At 37.5% G+C, this 21,898-nt stretch overlaps 1 protein-coding gene across 2 annotated transcripts in view; it reads left to right on the top strand.

Moving 5' to 3' along the window:
- The first annotated feature begins 367 nt into the window (after positions 1-367).
- LOC105226986 (uncharacterized) overlaps positions 368-21,898 on the top strand; it is an 89,490-nt gene continuing 67,959 nt past the window's right edge. The window contains exons 1-2 of one of the 2 annotated variants that reach the window (XM_049455236.1): positions 368-847; positions 19,844-20,191. In XM_049455236.1, the coding sequence (XP_049311193.1) occupies positions 19,913-20,191 (279 nt within the window). In that variant the 5' untranslated portion in view covers positions 368-847; positions 19,844-19,912. Of the gene's footprint in view, positions 1,029-19,843; positions 20,192-21,898 lie in introns of both variants that reach the window. The other variant, XM_049455235.1, reaches the window with a different exon arrangement.

The raw sequence follows: 21,898 nt of genomic DNA, 5'->3' as shown, positions 1-21,898 counted from the left end.
GAGTGTGAAAAGTTGTTTCATATATCTATAGTCTTCAGATCCACTCCCAAGGTTAAGGTTCTTGAAGAAATGTGAAAACTTTTAACATATCTCTATATTCTTCAGATCCACTCCCAAGGTTAAGGTTCTTGGAGAATTGTGAATAGTTGTATCATAAGACTGACCTAACTTCGTTGTAATAACTTTCGAACAATTTGTGTATCGTCGGCTCTATTCGAACAAATCAGATCAGTTTGTACCCTAAATAGTGACACCATAATTTTCATTGAATATTTCGAAGCAGATTGGCAAGGCTTCCACCTTCCAAAGCTTCACAATAAATTCAAAGAAATGGTAACCACATTGCAGTCGCTTTTGCTTTCTATGTTCGGTACTGCTCGCTAGGATAATGCAAGAACTTGTGGCTTTGCGAAAGCTAAGAGGCAAGCAAAAGAAGTTACGCGATCTCCAACTTTTAACTAGATCTGTGTACTCAAGTGTGGTCTAAATTCTACCATCTCACAATCATTTTGGTTCTTTAGAAACCCTATTAATTTTTATTAAACGAATATTGTTTTTGCCGTCGGCGTAACCAAAGTATCGTTTAACAAGAACAATTTGCTCGCCTTACGCACACATTAAACCGAAAAGCGCGATGACATGCCGACGGTAACGACATTTGAAGAAGAAGACAATGAGTGAGACTTTTATGAACACAAGAAAATCGCCTAAAAAGACGTGATAAAAGCAGCTTCCAGTGAGCAGAACGTCGGTGGACATAATGGAAAAAGGAAAAGTGAAATAAATAATAAAAATGCCGAGAAAATGCTTAGCAACATTTGACTTGGCAACCGAGGGAGAGTGTAAGGTCCAAAAGAAAGTTCATTGGAAGTGTTCGGATGCTGTTTAATTGTACATATATACTCGTAGTTGGGTGCCACTGTGGTGCGAGTAGTTGGAAATACTTATATACTTATAAGTATATATAAGAAATATACGAAAATTGAGTGAAATATTTAGTTCGATATATACATAAGTGCATGAAATAGGTGAGTATCAATGTTTCAGCTGAAATATATACACTTAGTTATGTGCTTAAGGTATATACCACCGGAAATATACTAGGATGAAGGATTTAGCACATTCTTTCATACTGAAATTAAGTAAATAATACGAAGAGTAAGTGCGGCGCGAGTTGGCAGGACTATGCCGCCGCTGTTGTTATGTACCTTTAGCATATTTTCGGTGGACCACGAAACGTTGTCAGTGGGAGACCATTCGTGTGTAGCCGCAATGAGTTGCTGTGGAAAGGCTGTGTAATTTGCAAATACAGGGTGGTGATGGAATGTTGTAATTTTTTTTTGAAAAAAATTATTAAAATAAAATGAAATAAAATAAAATAAAATGATATAAAATAAAATAAAATAAATAAAATAAAATAAAATAAAATTAAATTAAATTAAATTAAATAAAATTAAATTAAATAAAATTAAATAAAATAAAATAAAATAAAATAAAATAAAATAAAATAAAATAAAATAAAATAAAATAAATTAAATTAAATTAAATTGAATTAAATTACATTAAATTAAATAAAACAAAATAAAAAAATTAAAATAAATTAAAATGAATTAAATTAAATAAATTAAATTAAATTGAACTAAATTAAGATTAATTAAATTTAACTAACTTAAATAAAACAAAAAAAAAATAAATTAAATTAAAATGAATTAGATTTAATTTAAAAAATTAAATTAAGTATTAAAATAAAATAAAATAAATAAATTAAATTAAATTAAATTGAATTGAATTAAATTACATTAAATTAAATAAAGCAAATTAAAAAAAATTAAAATAAATTAAATTGAATTAAAATAAATTAAAAATTAAAATAAATTAAATTGAATTAAAATAAATTAAAAATAAAATAAAACTTTTGAAGTCAAGTACATTATACATATATGTATGTATGTATTAAGCAGACTTTCTAAAAAATCAACCTTCAACTAAAAATAATCTTCTATTGAATATATTTTATAGACTGAAAGATCTAATAAAGTGCTCTGGTATCTTTGATATCATTATACATATTTTCAACCTTTCACTGAATTTCGCCAATATTTTGTTGATTAAGTTTACGATTGTAGTCCAACAGGGTAATTTAGAGAGCCTTTGGTACCTCTCCTCCTAAATAAAATAATTATAAAGTTAAGCCTCACGCTTCTCACGCTTAGTACTCAAAACTAAATTTTCCAAATAATTTTTAAATTGATTTTTGGAGAGTTTTGAACATTCTTAATTGCTATATGAACCGTTAGAGTCACTCTTAGTTTTTTTTTTTGACTACGCTAGGTGACTAAAGCTAAGTTCATTATAGAGAAGTGCTAAGAGTGGAGTTCTCTAAAGAGGGCTTTGAACATTTCAGATTAGAAATTTGTGAAGATCCCTTTATTTGTCGGCTAACCTCAAGCACACAGCATAAAATTTGCAAAAATTTTCGAATTTCCTACCACTATCTACATCTATGTATATATTCAGGTACATATGTATATGTATGTATTTTATGGTATCAAAATATATATTTTTCACAAATAACCCCCTACAATATTTTCACAACAATTTACTATCCAGACCCTTTATAAATAATTTTAGTTATGTAGCGACTTCGTTCTCCCTGGCACCGCGACAGCAAGTAGCTACGCCATTTTCATTTCTTATCTTCTCAAATGCCACAATCAGTTCAACCCTGCACTCCGAGTGCCGTCGTGCGACATTTTTTCGCAAGACAACCTCATTGGTCGGCAAGTTTATACACTTATTGACCGCAGTGAATAATAATTCTTGCGGTTTTATAATTCAACCACAACCACACATGGTGAGCGGCGAGACAATGCGACTGTGGATGTTGCACAGCGAATGCGTAGCGCTCCCAGTCAGCGAGTGAGTGAGTGAGAGGGAAGGCGTTGGCACACACCCTTTCGGCGGATGATTTGTAAAACCACAAGTGAAAAATGCATTGAGCCCAGAAAAGAGTTAATTGAGAAGGAGAGGGAGGGCGCTGACTTTGTTTTAGATTTTGGCTGCAAATGTGGGAATGCGAGTGTGAGTAGGAATGAACGCAAAGACTCCGCCCCGTTGCTTGAGACATTTTGATCGACATTAACAAAAATGTTTTAAGAAATTACAAGCTGCGTCTAACTTTGGTAGCTGGCATTTTCTCGTGTGTCGTGAGCGCAACACCCACTTAGCGGTACTCACAACGCTATCGAGACCGAGGCTGTGGCTAACTAGACACACACATGTGGTTTCAGCGGCGTGCGGCTGTGTCAGCCCAAAAATCCATATGCAGGAGGAGCTGCAGCACTGCGGCGAACAACAAACACAGTGAAAAGCCATCAACTTGATTTTTATAGGTTCACCGAATATCTTATATACCTAGCAGCAGCGAGCGTGTGTAGAAATGAGCAAGCAATGAAGGAAAAAAGGAAGACGCCGCAGTTGGTGATATCGAGGTTAGCCGACAAAAAAGTAAATGGGTTGTCTTTAGCCACAAATGGAAGCCACAAGCACATTGAGGCACTATGCTACTCCCAACTTGTTGCTACTGCGTTCGCACATTAGCTCTCGCACTCGCTCGCACTTCCGGCCGCGCATAACAGTATTTGTATATACATATGTACATAAAGCTATACGAAGAATGCCACACGGGCAATATATCGACACCCAATAATTTGCAATGAAAGATTTCATGTGGTTGCTGAGTGCGGGGAGGAATTGGCGGTCTGGTGTGATGGACTCACGAATTTTTTGGTAGTTTTTTGCTTATAAAGAGATACAAGGGAGTATACTAGCAGAGATAATGTGCGGCAGGAGTCTAAAAGTACATACGTATACCTTGTATTTGTAAATATTATATTAAGGTAGATATTCAATTCTATATGGATCCCTAAAATTGATCGAAATTATCAGGAACTATGGTCCATATAGGTTGTTGTTTTGTTCACAGGGAGCGTTTGTCCCCAACGCAGCGCATAACCCTGGCGAGGGATGGTTCGCCTTCTCACTTTAGCTCGCCTTCAAACAAATGTTCTTTGGCTATCCAGAGAATACTTGGTCTAAGACCGGAAGATGTGAGCTGCTTGAGCCATATGTAAAAGAATTGTTTCTGGCCACTCACAAGTGAATGGCGCTCAGAGAGCTTTCCACACTGACGTGAACTACTATACATGGTTAAAGAAGCAGAGGTCCCACATATCTTTTTTTGGTAGGGGGAAGTATCGATAGCCGGAAGGCGGAACTTTAATTCGATAAATCTAACTATCTATCAAGATTCTACCATGGAACCACCCGATTAAGAATTACTTCGGTGAGTCCATTTAGATGCCTCGGAATGTAGGTATGCATATCTGAGTGAGAATTCTGTATTGATTGAATGCTTCGAAACGGTAGAACCAGAATTGCTGACATAATAGAAGTCTATGGATTTCATCGTTGTTGCTGTTGTTGTTCTCCTAATATTTGGTAGTCCTAGTGTGAAGGACCATTGAACGAAAGTTGTTTTGCGAGAAATCTGTTTGAAAAGCTTGCAAACTTACGGGCTTTAACCATGTCGGAGGTCGATAACAAGAGTTGTAGAAAAAGCTTAGTGGATCAAAAGTGAACTACTCTGATTGTTGGAATATGTCAAGCGAATGGAGGTAGATTCTACAGAACTGAAAATATGTACTTCATTTGCAGTTCGATGACTATAAGTTGGATGGATAGGAACCTCCCTACCAAGTTCCGGGAGTTTCTGGTAGGTTTTTATCGATGTATGTGGACTGTCGTTGTCTTTAGGGAATTAAATTCTTTTCCTGTTACCCAAGGCGGTTGCTCCTGGCGAATGCTTCCTCCAGATGGTCCAGTTACTGATAGAACATGGATAAACGTTTAGTCGTAGGGAATCAAGTAGACGGTTTCTTGTGAAACCCACGAAATCTCCTTGCCTTTCAATTCCGGCTTGGAACCTATTTTTCATCAGCCGTAACTATCCACGTCCGGTTAGGAAGCATTTCTTTACTGTCAGTCCTGGCTTGGTCATCGTTTTCGCCGGCTCACTGCAATTCGACCACGACCGTTTTCGCCTTACAATGTTGTATGGGACCTAACCATCCTCGTCAGTAGCGTTTCGCAGTTGAAAATTCAGTCCATGAGTGTTTTTTGCGTTAACTCACCTGGAATAAGCTCAAAAAACTTTTGTGCTTTGAAGTGATTAACCTAAAGCGCTCAAACGGCTTAAGTGCTGGATTCAAACAACCTGATTGCTGTAAAAATAATACAATGGAGGTAAGACCTTGTCAAAATGTGGTCGCAATGAGCTTGGAAATGCAAAGGATAGAATCTATTTCCTAAAATATCATCCAGAAATGAAGTAGTAAGCTAGTTTTCTCAATTCTGAAGCTTATTCCTGGAAAACTGGTTTATAAACTTTTGATAAATAGATGAAACACCTCTTCTTCTTTTTTATTGGTGGATGAAACACCTCATAGCCATTAAATGATGACAGTTAAAGCGAGAAACGCATCCCACAACTCAACCAATATGAAGCTGAAAGCTTTGCGGGCGAGCTCTTTCCATCATCTTCGAACAAATAATCGATTAGATGAAAGGTTCTGTCGAGAAATATTCGAAATTGTCTATAGAGACGAAAGTACTAATAAAAATTACAATTACAATTTTGGATTAAGATCTGTAGAGTCAGTCTTCAGCCTCGACTGCCATTAAAATGGCGTTCAAATGTTTTGAAACCAAAAAGTTGAAAGAATGGATGACTTTTGGAAGATGTTTGTAAGGCTTTCCAAAGGACTAAGTAAACTTTGATTACCAACAGTTAAGCACCTGTTTATCACTAATCTTAGTCACATTTCCAGGAATGGTGAACGTTCATTTTAGTGTCATTTCGAAAATTTTAAATTTACTCGTGGAATTCTTCTCAGATTGAAGACTTCTTGGTAACCACATGCCTTTTAATCATACGACCAAAATGACAGCTATTCTATTTGCCTTAAAATACTTTTCTTTGCTTACTACCACAACGACCAGAGTTATTTCAAAGCTGGCTCTCTTGTCAGCGCACACATACCCACTCTTACATAAGCCAATACATAAGACGTTGGCGGCAGCGCGCGAGTGTCCACGACTCCCCGCCGCAGTAACGACGCTTAGCCAAGAAAGAGAGAAGAAATATTGACATAACTGGTACTTAGAAGAAACGAAAGAAAAGAAAAAATGAAGTAACGAAAAAATACACCCTCAATTTGGGAACGCCGGAGCGCCAGACGAACGACTGCTGGCCTGAGCTGAGTGAAATGTGCGCGTATTTTTTGATATCCGCAGTGCCCCACCTGCCCATAATGCGGATGCTGAGCGCTAGTCGCCCCTGCCGCCGTTGGATGTTGCGGGGGTATGCTGCTTGTGAGCACAATTTCCTTTGGCGCTTGGAAGGCATAAAATATCATTGCTATTACGGTGTGTTTGTGGGCATGGAAAGCCCAAATGGGGGGCGCCACCCCTACCAAGGACATTTTGGCGAAGGGATTTTTTTCAGAATTGAGTTTTTCGTTGTTGCGTCTCAAGATGCTGGCAATGGAAGGCGAAAATGCTCAAAACGAGCTTTGAGACGTGGGAAATTGGAGCGCCCAAGCAGGAGGCACAGGAGAAATGGCGATGTGGGTTTGAGTTTTTGATTTCATTTTTTTGCTACTCATTTTTGCTACGCCTTGCGCCGATTTGCATTGCTATGGTGGCGGCGGTTTTGAGTTGAGTCTTTTCGGTTTCTTGTTTTGCTTTTTTCGAAATAAATATTGCTTGTTGTTGCTGCAGCGGCTGCCAAAGTCTGCTCTGCGCGTCAGCCGTTAACGGTGTGCGGTGCAATTGTGGCCCATTGTTGGGTTTCGGCGTGCGGTATCGGGTCACACCACAAGAGAAACCGCTGCTACTGGTTCTCGCGGTGAGCTCGCAAAGCCAAGAAAAATAATAAAAGTACAGCAACAACTCAAGAAACACGGCGCGCGATGAAGAAGAAGGAGAAGCAAACACTTGGCTGGCTTGTCGTATCGAAGCGTCGCGTTGGTTTTGTTGTTGTAATTGCCGTGTTGCATCACATTGTATTTGTGCATTGCGCGCCTGCTGACTGCCGCCTCCTACCATTTCCGCTGCCCGCTCCACGCTGCCGCTCGCCACTGCGCACCAAATGCGTCACTGCGGCAACCTGCTGTTGGCCTTATTGCCACTCCGACGACGTGGCGGTGTCGTTGACGATGATGATGACTGCTCTGCGGTGGTGGTGAGGCCACTGTTGTTGTTGTTGCTGCTGTTGCCCTTGCGCTGACTACTGAAACTGCCACTCCGTTGGCAATTTGTTGTTGTCATCGCCATCGCCGTCGCCACAAATGCTGATAGTGGTCGCTCTGTACGGTGGTGCCAGCCAGCGCGCGTAGCCGGAGCAGTCCAATAGTTACGGGTGTGTTTCTTACGGACGCGTTTGTAGATTTCGCTATCCGCAACAATTTGCCAGCAGCCGCACACGTCCCCAACACCAGCGCCTGCTGCGTCGCCCACGTCGTCCGTTGTCGTCGTATCTAAGCGCTTAGTGTCATCACCGTTGCCGTGGCCGGCGCTGTCATCATCGCTGGTTGACATCCGTTTTAGACATTGATGCGCGTGCACGTGTTGCTGTTGTTGTTGTGCCACATACCAGTTACATACTTACACATAGTCGTGGTGTTGCCGTTACTTTGGCCGCTGATAGCCGCGGTCGCGTTCATGGTTACCGCAAAAAATAGTTTAATATCGTCGTGTCGCTTGATTTGATCGCCAGGATAATTGCGCAACTCGCTCATCCGCGCATCCGCTCGTGTGTGTCTTGCTGACGCGCTTTAGCCGCTGTCCTTTTAGTTCTGCGCTTGCAATTTGTGCGTTTATCGCAGGTGTGCGGTCGGCCGTCAAAGACTTCAAGTGCGTTTTCCGTGAAGTTTCTCGTGTGCGGTGTACGGTCTGTCAAGTGACAGCTGTCAGTTGTGATTTTTCCGCAAAGTGTCGTGTTAAAGTCTGAATTTCGCGTGGAAGACTTTTATGAAAGAAATGTGAATGCATTTGGAGATGGTTAATAAGTATTAGTATATACAGGAAATATTGATTTCAAAAGAAAAAAGCAGACGCAATCATGGCCTAGAAAAGTTAGACATAAATATGAAAATTGTTATTGAAAAAAATTGTGTTGCAAATATTCAAAAATCCCTAAAGAAACGGCTACAAGTCATGTGAGAAGTGAGTGATTGTCCTGAAAGTCTCTGTTGGAATCAAAATAACTATCTGGTGTATAAAGCAGAAGGAAACATTTTTATCACGAGGCCCTCCCAGGCCCTCTCAGGTATACAAGGGCAATCAGACATGACGCTTAACTAAAATTGGACAATGTTTTTGGTTTTGAATCGTGTCCTATTCGATTGACTTTCTGAAAAGACTTTACTTGTCTAAATACCCTTGGAGCTTGGAACTCTTCAAGGAGTTACATAGGTTTTCGCGGGTAAAAAAGAATATTTTTTCAACAATTTTTTTTCTCATATAAAAAATGTAATATTTTATTGGACAAATATTGTGGTGTAACAAAGAAATTTTTAAATTTTTGAAAATACAAAATTTTAAACTCGGCCATTGCGACGCCAGTTACGGTGACCCCTCGGAAAACAGATGCGCCCGTGTTGGCAGAATTACTCCTTACAGGATCATCTAAAGTGAAAAAATACGTGTTTTAGTTAAAACCTTAACTTAGAACTTGGAGGAAAGAGAAAACTGAAAATCGGATTTTTGACAGACATTTTTACAAAAAAAAAATTAAATTCAGTGAAAATTCGCGACAATTTTTGTTTTCAAAAAGTCCAAGTCCTTCGTCCAAGTCTTTAAGAATTGTATCGCAAAGACTTGTGTAAAATTTCATGAAGGTCGATTTAGTAGTTCTCGAGAAATCTTGCCAACTGACTTCAAAAGCACAGTTTCGAGAAAATACGTTTCAAGACAACTTAGCCTAGGTAGCCTCGAGCGTACAAGTTCTCAAAGCTGTATCACCGAAACTATTACTCGGATCAACTTAAAACTTAAGAATTTAGATTTATTTATTCTAGAGATGTTGTAGATAATGAAAAATTGGTTTTTGAAACCCCTGAAAATGTGCCATAGAATGCAACAAATAGTAATCGGACGGTACAATATCTGGGAAATTTAGTGCTGGTTGCGTTGGGTCTTCCCATTTAAGCGCTTCCAGGTAGGTTTTAATGGATTTGCCGAACGTTGTCATACCGAAGAATCACTTTTTCGTGTCTATCTTAGTATTGTGGTCATAAAGAATCCACGTTCTTGGTTTCTGAATCATTTCCAGCGGAGGTAGTCGCTTTTAAGTGGCCTGTTGGGTGTCCACAGTCCGGCCGTCTTTGACGGATGTTCTCATGGAAACGCTTCAATACGGCCAAATAGAGTCCTTATGGACTGTCTTTCTCTCCGGAAATAATTCATGATTCACCAAACCACGAATGTCGAAAAAAACAATGAGTTTCACGATGACTGTTGTCTAGTTTGCATGTCAAGCTCATAAATCCATGTCTCAAAGGCAGTTATAATGCTCTCCATGAATGTGGGATCGGAATTCTCATGATCAAGCATGTCGAAAGAGACCTGTTTACGGTTCTCTTTTTGGAAAAATTCAGTTTTATCGGAACGAGTTTCATACTCAAAATATCCACCAAATTCATTTGAATCTCTTGCCATCTCTCTAACATTGTCAGACGATTTTCAAGCACCACATTTTTCACTTTTTTAATATTTTCACCAGTTGAATAGGTCGAAGGTCGCTCAGAACGTCTTCAACGATCTCTCGACCGTCTTTGAAGGCTTTGTACCTCTCACAGACTTGTGTTTTTTATACAACTGAACCACCGTAAGCCTTTTACAACATTCTCAACGATGTAGTAAAATATTGTTAGAATTTGTTGCTGTGGCATTTAAAATAGTTTAAGATTCTCTTTTTTTATTAATTTCCAAGAAGCTTATTCTTTTCCTCTTTATTCGGTGGGAAAGTTTATTTCAAAATAAGATTAAATGAACTAATGAAGCATATGCTGACTAATTTCTAACCAAATGCCTCACATTTCTAAAAAACACGCTTATGGTAAAATATATTCAATCATTCATAGAAATTTCAAACATTTTATATATTGTATTAATACTATTTGAATATATACATGTTTATTTAGTTTTTATTTTGATTTAACGGTTTATATGTTTGTGAGTATTTCCTGAGTGCTTTACAAACATACTTAGGTAATTACCACGCAGAAATAAATACTTTCGGTTTAAGTATTTGCATATTTTCTATTCAAGTGCTGGATTAGGTAAATATAGAGATTTTATTTAATAAATGCTTATGAAATATAAAGGGTGATTTTTTAAGAGCTTGATAACTTTTTTAAAAAAAACCGCATAAAATTTGCAAAATCTCATCGGTTCTTTATTTGAAAACGTTAGATTGGTTCATGACATTTACTTTTTGAAGATAATTTCATTTAAATGTTGACCGCGGCTGCGTCTTAGGTGGTCCATTCGGAAAAGTCCAATTTTGGGCAACTTTTTTCGAGCATTTCGGCCGGAATAGCCCGAATTTCTTCGGAATGTTGTCTTCCAAAGCTGGAATAGTTGCTGGCTTATTTCTGTAGACTTTAGACTTGACGTAGCCCCCACAAAAAATAGTCTAAAGGCGTTTAAATCGCATGATCTTGGTGGCCAACTTACGGGTCCATTTCTTGAGATGAATTGTTGTCCGAAGTTTTCCCTCAAAATGGCCATAGAATCGCGAGGCTGTGTGGCATGTAGCGCCATCTTGTTGAAACCACATGTCAACCAAGTTCAGTTCTTCCATTTTTGGCAACAAAAAGTTTGTTAGCATCGAACGATAGCGATCGCCATTCACCGTAACGTTGCGTCCAACAGCATCTTGAAAAAATACGGTCCAATGATTCCACCAAAGCGTACAAAACCACACCAAACAGTGCATTTTTCGGGATGCATGGGCAGTTCTTGAACGGCTTCTGGTTGCTCTTCACCCCAAATGCGGCAATTTTGCTTATTTACGTAGCCATTCAACCAGAAATGAGCCTCATCGCTGAACAAAATTTGTCGGACGTAAAGCGCGAAAACACATTTCGAACCGAACACTGATTTTGGTAATAAATTCAATGATTTGCAAGCGTTTGCTCGTTAGTAAGTCTATTCATGATGAAATGTCAAAGCATACTGAGCATCTTTCTCTTTGACACCATGTCTGAAATCCCACGTGATCTGTCAAATACTAATGCATGAAAATCCTAACCTCAAAAAAATCACCCGTTTTAAAATTACATTTGAATTATGGATTTATACAAATAGTAAAGCATAGTTTAGAAGCGGTTATTATTTGCAAGCAGTATTGGTTATGCGCTTAATGCATACAGGGTGACCAGTCAAAACTCGCGATATATTTTAAAAATATACATACAAACAAAATAAAATTTGGTTTGCTATTTAAAAGAGTATGATGTTCTTTGATATTTGTTTTCAGTTCAACTTGCATATACCAGGGTGAATCAGAAGTTACAAAATTTGAGCACTGTTCTGGAACTTATTTGCGAGGGGTATACTAATATGAGCAAAAAATTTTAAGACTTTGTTCTTTAATTTTCCTAGTTTATTCTTCAAAATCTAAGTCGTTCCCCTCAAAGTAGTCTCCCAAAACACTTCTTTTACGAAAAGATTAGCGCAAACGACGTATAACACTTCAAATGGTATTCCTTTTTCGACCCTGTTTGACGTGGTTTTTCGGCTTCGGCTCACCTTAAGCATAGATCTAAGACTCATCACCAGTAATAATATGTTTAATGACATCCTGGTAGTCGGAAAGCATTGTTTCACAGACATTAACACTTCGCTGCGTTTCACTTTTCCTAGGCCTAAATGATCTTTTAAAATGGTTTTCACCGATCCTTCTGAAATTCCAACGATACGAGTAAGATCTCAGACTGTTAATCGTCGACTCCAAACACTTATCTATTCCTTTATTTTATTGACGAGTTGACCATCAGTTGATGTTGATGGCCGTCCTTGTTAGCTACAAACAATCATTACTGAAGGTCTTTTCTAACATAATATCACTCATCGTAAAAATCGCCGAATGGACTTTATGTAATGATAATTTTGATGTGACATTTGGCACAGACCTCACTGACAGTCATACCAAACTGGAAAAGGAATATTTCGAAGAATGGGTTTTCGGGCGAAATTTCAATTAAAAAAGTCGTACTATTTTTTGCCCACAGTAGTAAATGTATTAAGTTTCATAGGAGACACTGGCTTGTTAGACAATGAGTTGCTGAATTAGGTTGAAGCCTTGTTTTGTATTTAAATCTGTAGCCTGGGAAAAATAGTTTTTGTGGATGAAGTCGACCATAAAGTATTCTCAGTTGTGGACGCTTATGAAATGTCAATTTGTTATTAGAGGCGTCATTTTTCGTGCGGATTGCCAAAGCCATTCAGCCATAAAAGAGCCTCATCGCTGAAGATGATTTTTCGATGAAATTTGCTTTCAAGTTGTTGCCTAGAGCACGAGCATGCGACGATTCTAGTGGTCAAGCGGCTTCAGTTCTTGCGTCAATTTGATCTTGTAGGATGTAGGCCAAGATCTTTTCGCGCAAAATTCACCACAACGACGTCACAGAGATGCCCAACGCTTGAGAACAACGTGTGAGAGACTGATTTGGGTCTTCCTCAATTGATGCGCTAGCGGCAGCATTATTCTCGACACTACGGGCACTTCTTTGTGTCAATGGCATAGAAATATTTTGTGCTGTGCCTGTGGATTAAAATTTTTCCACTAAACCCTCAATTTTTAATCTGAAAGAACGATTATGACGGCCACAAATTGAACGTTGCGCTTTTAAAGTGGAGGCTGGCAAAATTCGGAGTCATTTCGGTAGTAATTTTTAATAATTTCGACTTGTTTTCGAATTTTATATCTTTCCATGATCAAATGACAAACCCTACTGAAGAGAAATGTCAAAAGATCGGGAAAAAATTTGGCGTCGTTTGATGTCCCTATTGCTCTACCCTTGTAGTGTTCTTACTGAAAAATTCGCTATATGCAACGCTTTCAGAAGTTATAGCAATTCTAGGTACATCGGATCGTGGTTCATTCGTCGTTCCACATGTTTCCTGTTTTTCCTCAAGCTTTTGTTTTCGATTATTTGTTTATGGTTGAACTATCTTGGTTCCGATATACTTATTCTTTACTGAGCGAGCCAATCAAGTGAACTCGTAAAGCATCAAATTCCAATCACTAAGATTACACGAAGAACTTTCAGTTGAAAAATAAATTAATTTTTGGCTCACCTTGTATACTAATTTAATGTAGGGCTAAGAAGGAATTATGGATATGGCTGTATTGTAAGTGACTGAAAAGCATAATAATTCCATACAAATATAAAAAAGAAGAATAATGAAATACAATACTTCAAAATACTAAAATGAGCCTCTCTCTCGCCTCAGATCACGCAATATTTGTCGCTATCAAGCGTTGACAGTAATTTACTTCTGAACTTATTAAAATACTCATATGTGCTTGTTTACATATGCATGTGTTAGTACCGGCTTTTTTTTGTCGGTAAACCATTTGTTTGCCGCAACTGTTAATTTACCAAACACATACTCATCTCACTCTTCACTTGTGCAATAGCAATACATTTGTTGTAAAATTTGCAGGACAATATTAAATGATCGCTGTTGGGGTCTCCTCCTTGCCATTTGAGATCGAGTGGCGGTTTCAGCGTTCTCTATTTTTTCTAGGAATATATGTGCGTGTCTGTGTTAGTGCAGCTGCTGACCGCGTTCGCGACCGGTGTGGCAACACGCATTATGGCCAACAACTCAACTTTTTGTTTATTGTTTTTTTGTATTTTTTTATATTTTTTTTTTTATATTTTTTTATAAGTATTGCTTTCGTTGTGTGGCATTTGAATTACTTTGCAGTTGCGTGTGAGTTAGAGCTCTTGGTATTCAAATAATCGACTAACCGGATTAACCAGGACTAGCTGGATTAACCGAGTAGGGCTAACCGGATTCAAAAATTCCATTTTTTCAAACACTCGCAGAGTGACTATACGAATACTAGCACAATATTGTAAATTTTGCAACTATTCGAATAATATTATCGGTTAATATACCGGTTGCAAACCGGATATGCCGGTAATCGGTTTTCAGGTTATTCGCATATTTTTAAGAGTCCTAGTGTCTGTGTGTGTGTTCGCGTGTGGCAGCATTTGCTGCTAATTTTATTGGTCGTGCCAGCGTTGCTGCTGTGTTTTCATTAAAAAAGTGCTGAACAAAAGCCGCAAATGGTAAGGAGTCAGCTTTCTGCCATAGAAAATAAAGAATAATAAAAAAAAATTTGAAAAATAAAAAAACATAAAAAAATTGCAAAAACAAATGCAAAAACAAATGCAAAAAAAAATGAAACAGTTGCGCAAAAGTTTAAATGCCTCACAATAATATGCGCGGATATCGCCGGTCAACCAGGCGGCGGCCGCATCACATATTAGCTGGCGTTTCATCGGTATCATCATTGCTCGCGCGGTAGGCGCGCCGTGGCGCTGGGGTCGCATGTCCGGGATGTCCTTTCACGCAGACAATCAGCAAATCAGACAAGAGCAGATGGTTAACAGTGTTAACGCGCTCGTCAGTTTGTCGTTTATTGCCCAGCTGCTGCATTTTGTATGGACAAATGGCGAAATTGGTGCTCATGCGAGCTGCTGCTGATGAAGTGCGGTGCCGGTGATGGGGTCGCTATTATTATTGTCATCATCAACAGTTTCGCAGTTCATTTTAATACGCACGTATGTGAGAAATGTACCGTAAGGCGGCGCATATTATGATGAAAAATAATCGAAATTTTTATGTCAATTTTCAAATTTCAGTTTCTCACTTTTTTAAGTGTGTGGAAAGTAGGCATAAAATGATTATAGAGAACTCCAATACAATTTTGGATACAATTTTGTACTTAGGTTTCAGTGTATACTACTAAGCTGATCTATACCGACGTACCTCCTCCCTTTTGCAGAGAGGAAAACGAGAAACGGATGAGAATCTTTCATTTCTATACAAGGACTTCAATTTGAAAGATCCGTTTGTGTGGCAGCTATATGTAATAGTGGTACGATCACAACAGTTTCTTCGGATATTTCCCCATGGCTTTAGACCATACCAAACACAAAATTTCGTTAAGATATCTTTTCAAATAAAAAGGCTTTCCATACAAAGCTTTGATTTCGATCGTTCATTTTGTATGACATCTACAGGTTATAGGGATCCGATCCCTTCAGAGATTATATTCTTGATTTAGATAATACTCCATGCTAAATTTCGTTAAGATATCTTGTCAAATGAAAAAGTTTTCCATACAAAGCCTTGATGTCGATCGTTCATTTTGTATGACAGCTATATGCAATAGTGCTCCGATTTTGACGATTCTGACAAATGAGCAGTTTATTTTGCAGAAAAGGATGTATGCAAAGTTTCATATCGATATCTCAAAAATTGGTGGACTAGTTCGTGTATATACAGCCAAAAGGACGACGGGGATGACAGAAGGACATGACTAAATCGACTCAGCTCATCATGCTGATCATTTCTAAAAATTTTATAGTATCTTCGACTTCATATTCATGGCAAATTTAATATACCCTGTTTAGGTTATAAAAATATCCAACTTTGATTATTACTACTTTTGGCTTATACAGACTCTTTATAATGAAAATTGTTTTTTTTTTTTAACCGTTAGTATATTGTTTGTGAAATTTAGAAATAGTTTTGAATTTTTGCTTATTTTTTCCGTTGTTCGATTTTGTGTTTTTCATTATTTTTTGTATTTTCGCTTATTTTTTCACGCTATAGCAATGTGTACCGTGGCGTATGAGTAACATATTTGTCGGAGGCGAGTAGAGCGGTATGCAAGTAGTTTTTAAAATGCATCACTATACATACATTTAGCATTTAGTGGTACCAATGAATCATATATATATAATCTATTCTCAACTTATAACCGTTAGTTTAACCAGTTTTCCATACTTGTGGTTACTTATAAGGTGTTTCCAATAATAATATATTGTAGTTATTGCAATTATTATATATTACAATGGATAGGTATATTATTTCTGGGATAGGTATTAGGTTAATTGATTTGGTTTCAAAAATATAGATATAATTGTAAAAGTCGGTAATTTTTATTTCACTTAACTGAACTCAAACTTATGTATACCTTATGTATACCTCAAGAGTTTTTTGCCGAATAAATTAGAAGAGGGTAGATAAGGCTGGAAAAAAAAAGAAATTCATCGTAGATCGAAACCCATCGGCAACGAAACTTAAAATAAGAAACATGGAGAGAAAAATAATTTACAGGAGATCTGAAAGACGGGCGTTTTGAAAAGAAAGGGGAGGGGTGTGGTGAATTTTTTAGAGTTAGGATGGGCTTATCTTGATTTTCAGCAAAACTACGAGTCCTATAGAAAAGAGTAGTATAGCAAAGTTGTAGGTAATGAAAATTATATATCGTCAACTAAAATGCAAAACAAAATATCATCAAAAAAAATTGAAATCGAGTTTTTTTTGCTTACGATTCACTATATTACATCACATATGTACATATATGTATGTAGCGTAATTTTTGCAGCTTTCGCTCTCAGATATAACCGATATCGGCTATATATACAACCAATCTATAACTAATATGTAACCAGTTAGTATAACCATTTCATATCATATATAACCACTATATAACCAGTTAGCATAACCATTTCATAGCATATACATATAACCACTATTTAACCAGTTGGCATAACCATTTTATAACCAAAACTCCAATTTTGTTTAAATATGAGTGGTTCCTATTATATTGTTTTTCCTTTCCTTGTAAACTAATGAAAAGTGATGTTACGCAATTTTGCATTTTAGGTGACGATATAATATGTATACTTTTTTTCATTTAACCTCAATATTCATGTGAAAAATTCGCCTAACCAAATTTTTTTTTTATTTTTTTTTTCATTTTTATCTTCTGCAAAAAAGTGTTTATTTCACGAAATTTGGTGGAAACTTACCTTCTTGTCTTCTAAATATGACTGCTGCGCCATTCTACATACAATTTTATTAAAAAAATATATATATTTTTAGTATTTAAAAAGAATCTATGAGACAATTTTTAATTTTTTTAGTCAGAAAAATTTAATTAAAAATTATTTATTATTAATGACCCTGTATTATTTCATATATCTTTCTTTAAGGGTTTAAATGGGTTTCCTGGGTTAAAAAACAGCATTTTTTTTCTCATTTAAAAAATTAAATATTTTATTAGAATTTTTTATAGTTACAAACATTCGCTATCAACAAACAAGTTCTGAAATTTTTGAACAAAAATATTTCTAACTCGACCATTGCGACGTCATTTTCGGTGACCCCTCGGAAAAAAGATGCGCCCGCGTTGGCAGGATAACTCCTTATAGAAGCATCTAAAGTGAAAAATATGTATTTTAGTTAAAACCTTAACTTAGTACTCGGACGAAGGGGGAAGAAACGGAAAATTGGATTTTTGACCGACATTTTTACAAAAAAGAATTTAAATTTCAGTGAAAATATCACACATTTTTTTTCAAATAGTTGTATTCGAAAATAATTCTTCGTATAAGAATTGTAAAATTTCACGAAGATTGGTCGAGTAGTTCTCGAGAAATCTTGCCAACTGATTTCAAAAACACAGTTTCGAGAAAACGACTTTAAAGCCGAGTCACTTAGCCTAGCTAGCCTTGAGCGTACAAGTTCTCAAGGCTGTATCTCCGAAACTATTGCGCGCACCAACATGACAATTTAGGAAAGTATTTTAGAGTTGTTGTAAAATTTAATAAGACAATAAAAGAAAACGATTTTCTGAAACCCGTAAACCCATGTAACCCCTTAAACATTTTTTTATTTTGAAACTTCTTGTCAGTTCTCATTACTGAGCACAATCAACACTCTCTTGCGGTACATTAGCACGCGTAAACATTTACGGCGATTCGGTCCACCGCAGGCACTTGATATGGAAATAAAAATTACAAGTAAAAACAGCAACAAATTGATTACAAAAAAGTAGTATGAAAACGGAAATTGTTACAAAAAAGGCAAACGAGTAACAAACTGTGCGACAATTGCGAAAATAAAAATCGCAAATACGTGTACAAGTGAATAAATGAGTGAATAACGGTAAATAAAGAAGGAAATGGAAAATAAAAACTGAAAAAAACTGAAAAATAAAAAGACTGTAAAATAAAAAAATAAAAATTGTAAAATGTTCTTGTAAAATGGCGCGGTTGTTGTTGTAATGAGAGTGGGCACGCAATTAACAGCATGCGTACATACACATATACAAGCATATAAGCATTGATATAAATATGTTTTTTTTTTCAATATTAATGCTTACAACTGGAAACAGCTGCGAGCCGTCAGGATATGCGCCATTGTAAGGGACTATGTTGCACAAACACACACACACATACATGCATATACAAATGTATGCAAATGCGCGTGTGTGTGAGTATTTAACATGTGTGTGCGTGTTTGGCATGTTCAAGCGCGCCTGCATGACTTTTGTTTGATTGCAAAACACATGGCAACGCCGCACATTATCAGCCACGGTTTGGCAGTTTGCAGTTTTCGCCGATTTATTTTTCGTTTTTTGATTTCTTGTTATTTTTTTTTGTTATTTTTGGCTTTTAACTTTACGCAGCAATCACTTTTCATTTCATGCGCCGCCCTGTACATGTGTGAGTGTGTGCGTGTTTGTTTGTGTGGCGTTTGGTGTCGGCGTTCGGCAGTTGATTTGCTTAATCGAATGACGGATTCATAACGATGCGGACGCAACAAAAGAATGCCGTGGCAAGCGCCGAAAAAATCAAAGCAACAAAAGTTAGTGTTGTTGTTGTAAATTTTGTGTGACTTTTTGCCGCATTTGAATTGCAGCTGAAAGTTGCGTGCGCGCCGTTTTGTGGTGAAAAATTGTTGCACTCAATTTGAGCGACGCGACACGCGAAAACAGCGCGCAGATCAAAGGATAACAGTGCTGTGTGCCGGTGCCGTTATACGTGCGTATGTGTGCGTGTGTGACAATACTTTGAACTCAACTTTTTGACGATTTTTGTGAATTTTTCTGCTTGTGCTTGCAACCCTTTCACGAGAGAGGGGAAAAAGTGGCGGAAAAATAAGAGAGAACAACTTCAAAAGCGCCAAAAATGCCACTACCTTTCCAATAATTTATATGAATGTGTGTACGTGCGTTTTGCTGCGCATTTGAAATTGACGAAAGTTCACTTCCGTTTCCGTTTTGCAAATTTGCCATTCAACAGGTTCCACACACACGCTTTGATAGCTGTGGCCACACACTTCAAAGCTTCCAAGCACAGGAACACAAACATACTCTGAAGCACACACACATGTATACTCAAACACTCAACACATGACTTGACGCCGTTAACTTTGTATTATACCCCTCCTTCCCCCGTTGGTATGCAAATGAAGTGCGGATATGCGCCTCATTTGCCAAATTGAAGTTCAAAGTTTATTCGTGCCAATCGCTTAACACAGCAAACTTCTAGAGTAAAAAGCACAAAACAAACACAAAAAAAAAAACAAAAAAATAAATACAAAAAAAAAAAAAAAATTAAAAAAAAAAAAATGCAAAAAAAAATTAAATAAAGTGATTTTCGAAATTTTCCAATTGCAGTTCGTCGACGTAAACGTGCGTGTCTTATAAACCCCAAATAAATTGTGTCTCGTGTGAAAATCCGGAAAAATGCACATCTCAAGTGAAGTGAGTTCAACCACGAATCATCAGCAGCCACCGCCCGCTAGCGGTGCGCCGTCGAAACGTCAAGCCACTAATGCCAATAACAATACAAATAACAACAACAACAACAACAATTGTGTTAATAACAATAATACGAGCAGTGGTAATAAGAAAGTCATCGATACCAGCCCATATCTAACACCGGAGAATCTCTTCGAGCGTACTGTTGATGTGTTGCTGGCCGAACATCCGGGAGAATTGGTGAAGACCGGCTCACCGCATGTGGTAAGTGTGGAAATTTGTAACTTTAAATGTACAACTTTAACTGTTTATTAATTCCGTGTGATTTTATAAGATAGAATTAAAATATGTGATGAAAGCTCTTTATGGAAAAGGAGGAACTTTTAGAGCTTTCACACGAAGTTCTTAAGCTTTAGTAATATTTGGTAATACATGCATCGGTTTTCTCCTTCATGGAAAGCAATATTGCAGTTAACCTGTTGTCAAAATCAATTTAAAGCTTAGGAAAGCTTTTAAGCTGACCAAATTCGTGAAGGTAGTAATGAGAACTTGTGCGTGACTACCTGCCATCCTTGTAAAAACAGATAGTTATCAAATCAATTTGAAGCTCGATCGAAGTGTAACCGGCACTTCGGTACTGTGGATTTGTGAATATACTTGTAGAATGGTTTTGGATTGAATATTCCTTCGAATTATTAATCCAATATGAACTCTATATTGCTCCCGAACAAGATAAGTCTACCTGCCGTCCTTCTCAAAACAGATGGTTGTCAAATCAGTTTGGTGAAAGCTCGACCGAAATGTAAGCGGTACTTCGGTTTTGAGGATTCGTGAATAGTATGAAACACAGAATTCATTTTTGGATTGAACATTTCTCTGAAATACCAATCCAATGGGAAATTCATTATAGCTGCTGCGGACGAATGAAGCATTGAAGTCCAGTCAGTGTTGTCATATACTGCAATGCCTTTCTGTCCCCAAGAAACGGTTGGACAATTCCACTCAGAAGACAGAATAAGTATTCAAGTTTAAAAGCTTTGAGAGTTGTCATCATTTACATAATCTATAACGAAGCTAACGACGACTATTACAGTACCAATAAGATTTTCGAACTCGGAAATGCAGTTTTGTAAGGACCTGTTGTAAATGGTGTCCTGGTTCTTCAAATATAAATGACGAAACTTGTTTTTCAATCGATAGATAGATAGAAAAATTGAGGATTTGCACTGCGACCTATGGTCTATTGCGCTCTCTCCTACTTTTCATGTAGTTATAAAGGTTCAGAATTCTGAACAAGCTTGCTGAGCTTGCTAGGCGCGACTGAGATGGTGCGATCCCTGTCCAAGTACATTAAACCTAGTGCCTTGAGCCTGCTTCTGCAAATTCCTGGGCAATCCAGAAGCATGTGTTCTGGAGTTTCCTGTTCTATGTCGCAGAACCGGCACTTTGCGCAAGAGACTATACACCCAGATTGCAAACTAATAGACATTTCAGCCTTCCAATACACTCCTCCACTAAATGCGATTTAACCTCAAGCACTAAGGTCGTATTGATTTCTGCACACTGACTTATAGCAAAGACTTCTGCTTGAAAGATGCTCGGAAAACGTTCCATTGGTATGGATAATTTGGTATGCGGTCCCGCAATGCCTGCTCCAATGTCTTCCGGTGTTCCCGAGCCGTCAGTGTACCACTAGATAGTGCTGCCACTCAGTAGTTGGTCGAGCGTGGAATCATTCCACTCCGCCATACTGTCAAGAGTAACTCTGAACTTCTTGGTAAAGTTAACCCTCTTCGTAAAGCCGTCCCTTGGATGAAGGGCCAGTGTTGTGTCTTCCTCTATGTCCTTGACTTGTTGAGACGACATTATCTTCCCATGCCATGAGCAGCATGGTATGTTTCGCTATCTTTTTATTCACTAGATGCAGCGGTGTAATCTTGACTTCAAGTGCTGCGGTTGAGCAAGTGCGCA

Source organism: Bactrocera dorsalis, chromosome 4 (genome assembly GCF_023373825.1).
Source record: "Bactrocera dorsalis isolate Fly_Bdor chromosome 4, ASM2337382v1, whole genome shotgun sequence".
NCBI classification, from domain to species: domain Eukaryota; kingdom Metazoa; phylum Arthropoda; class Insecta; order Diptera; family Tephritidae; genus Bactrocera; species Bactrocera dorsalis.
The sequence above is the reverse complement of the archived record's forward strand: the minus strand, read 5'-3'. Positions and strand labels throughout refer to the sequence as shown.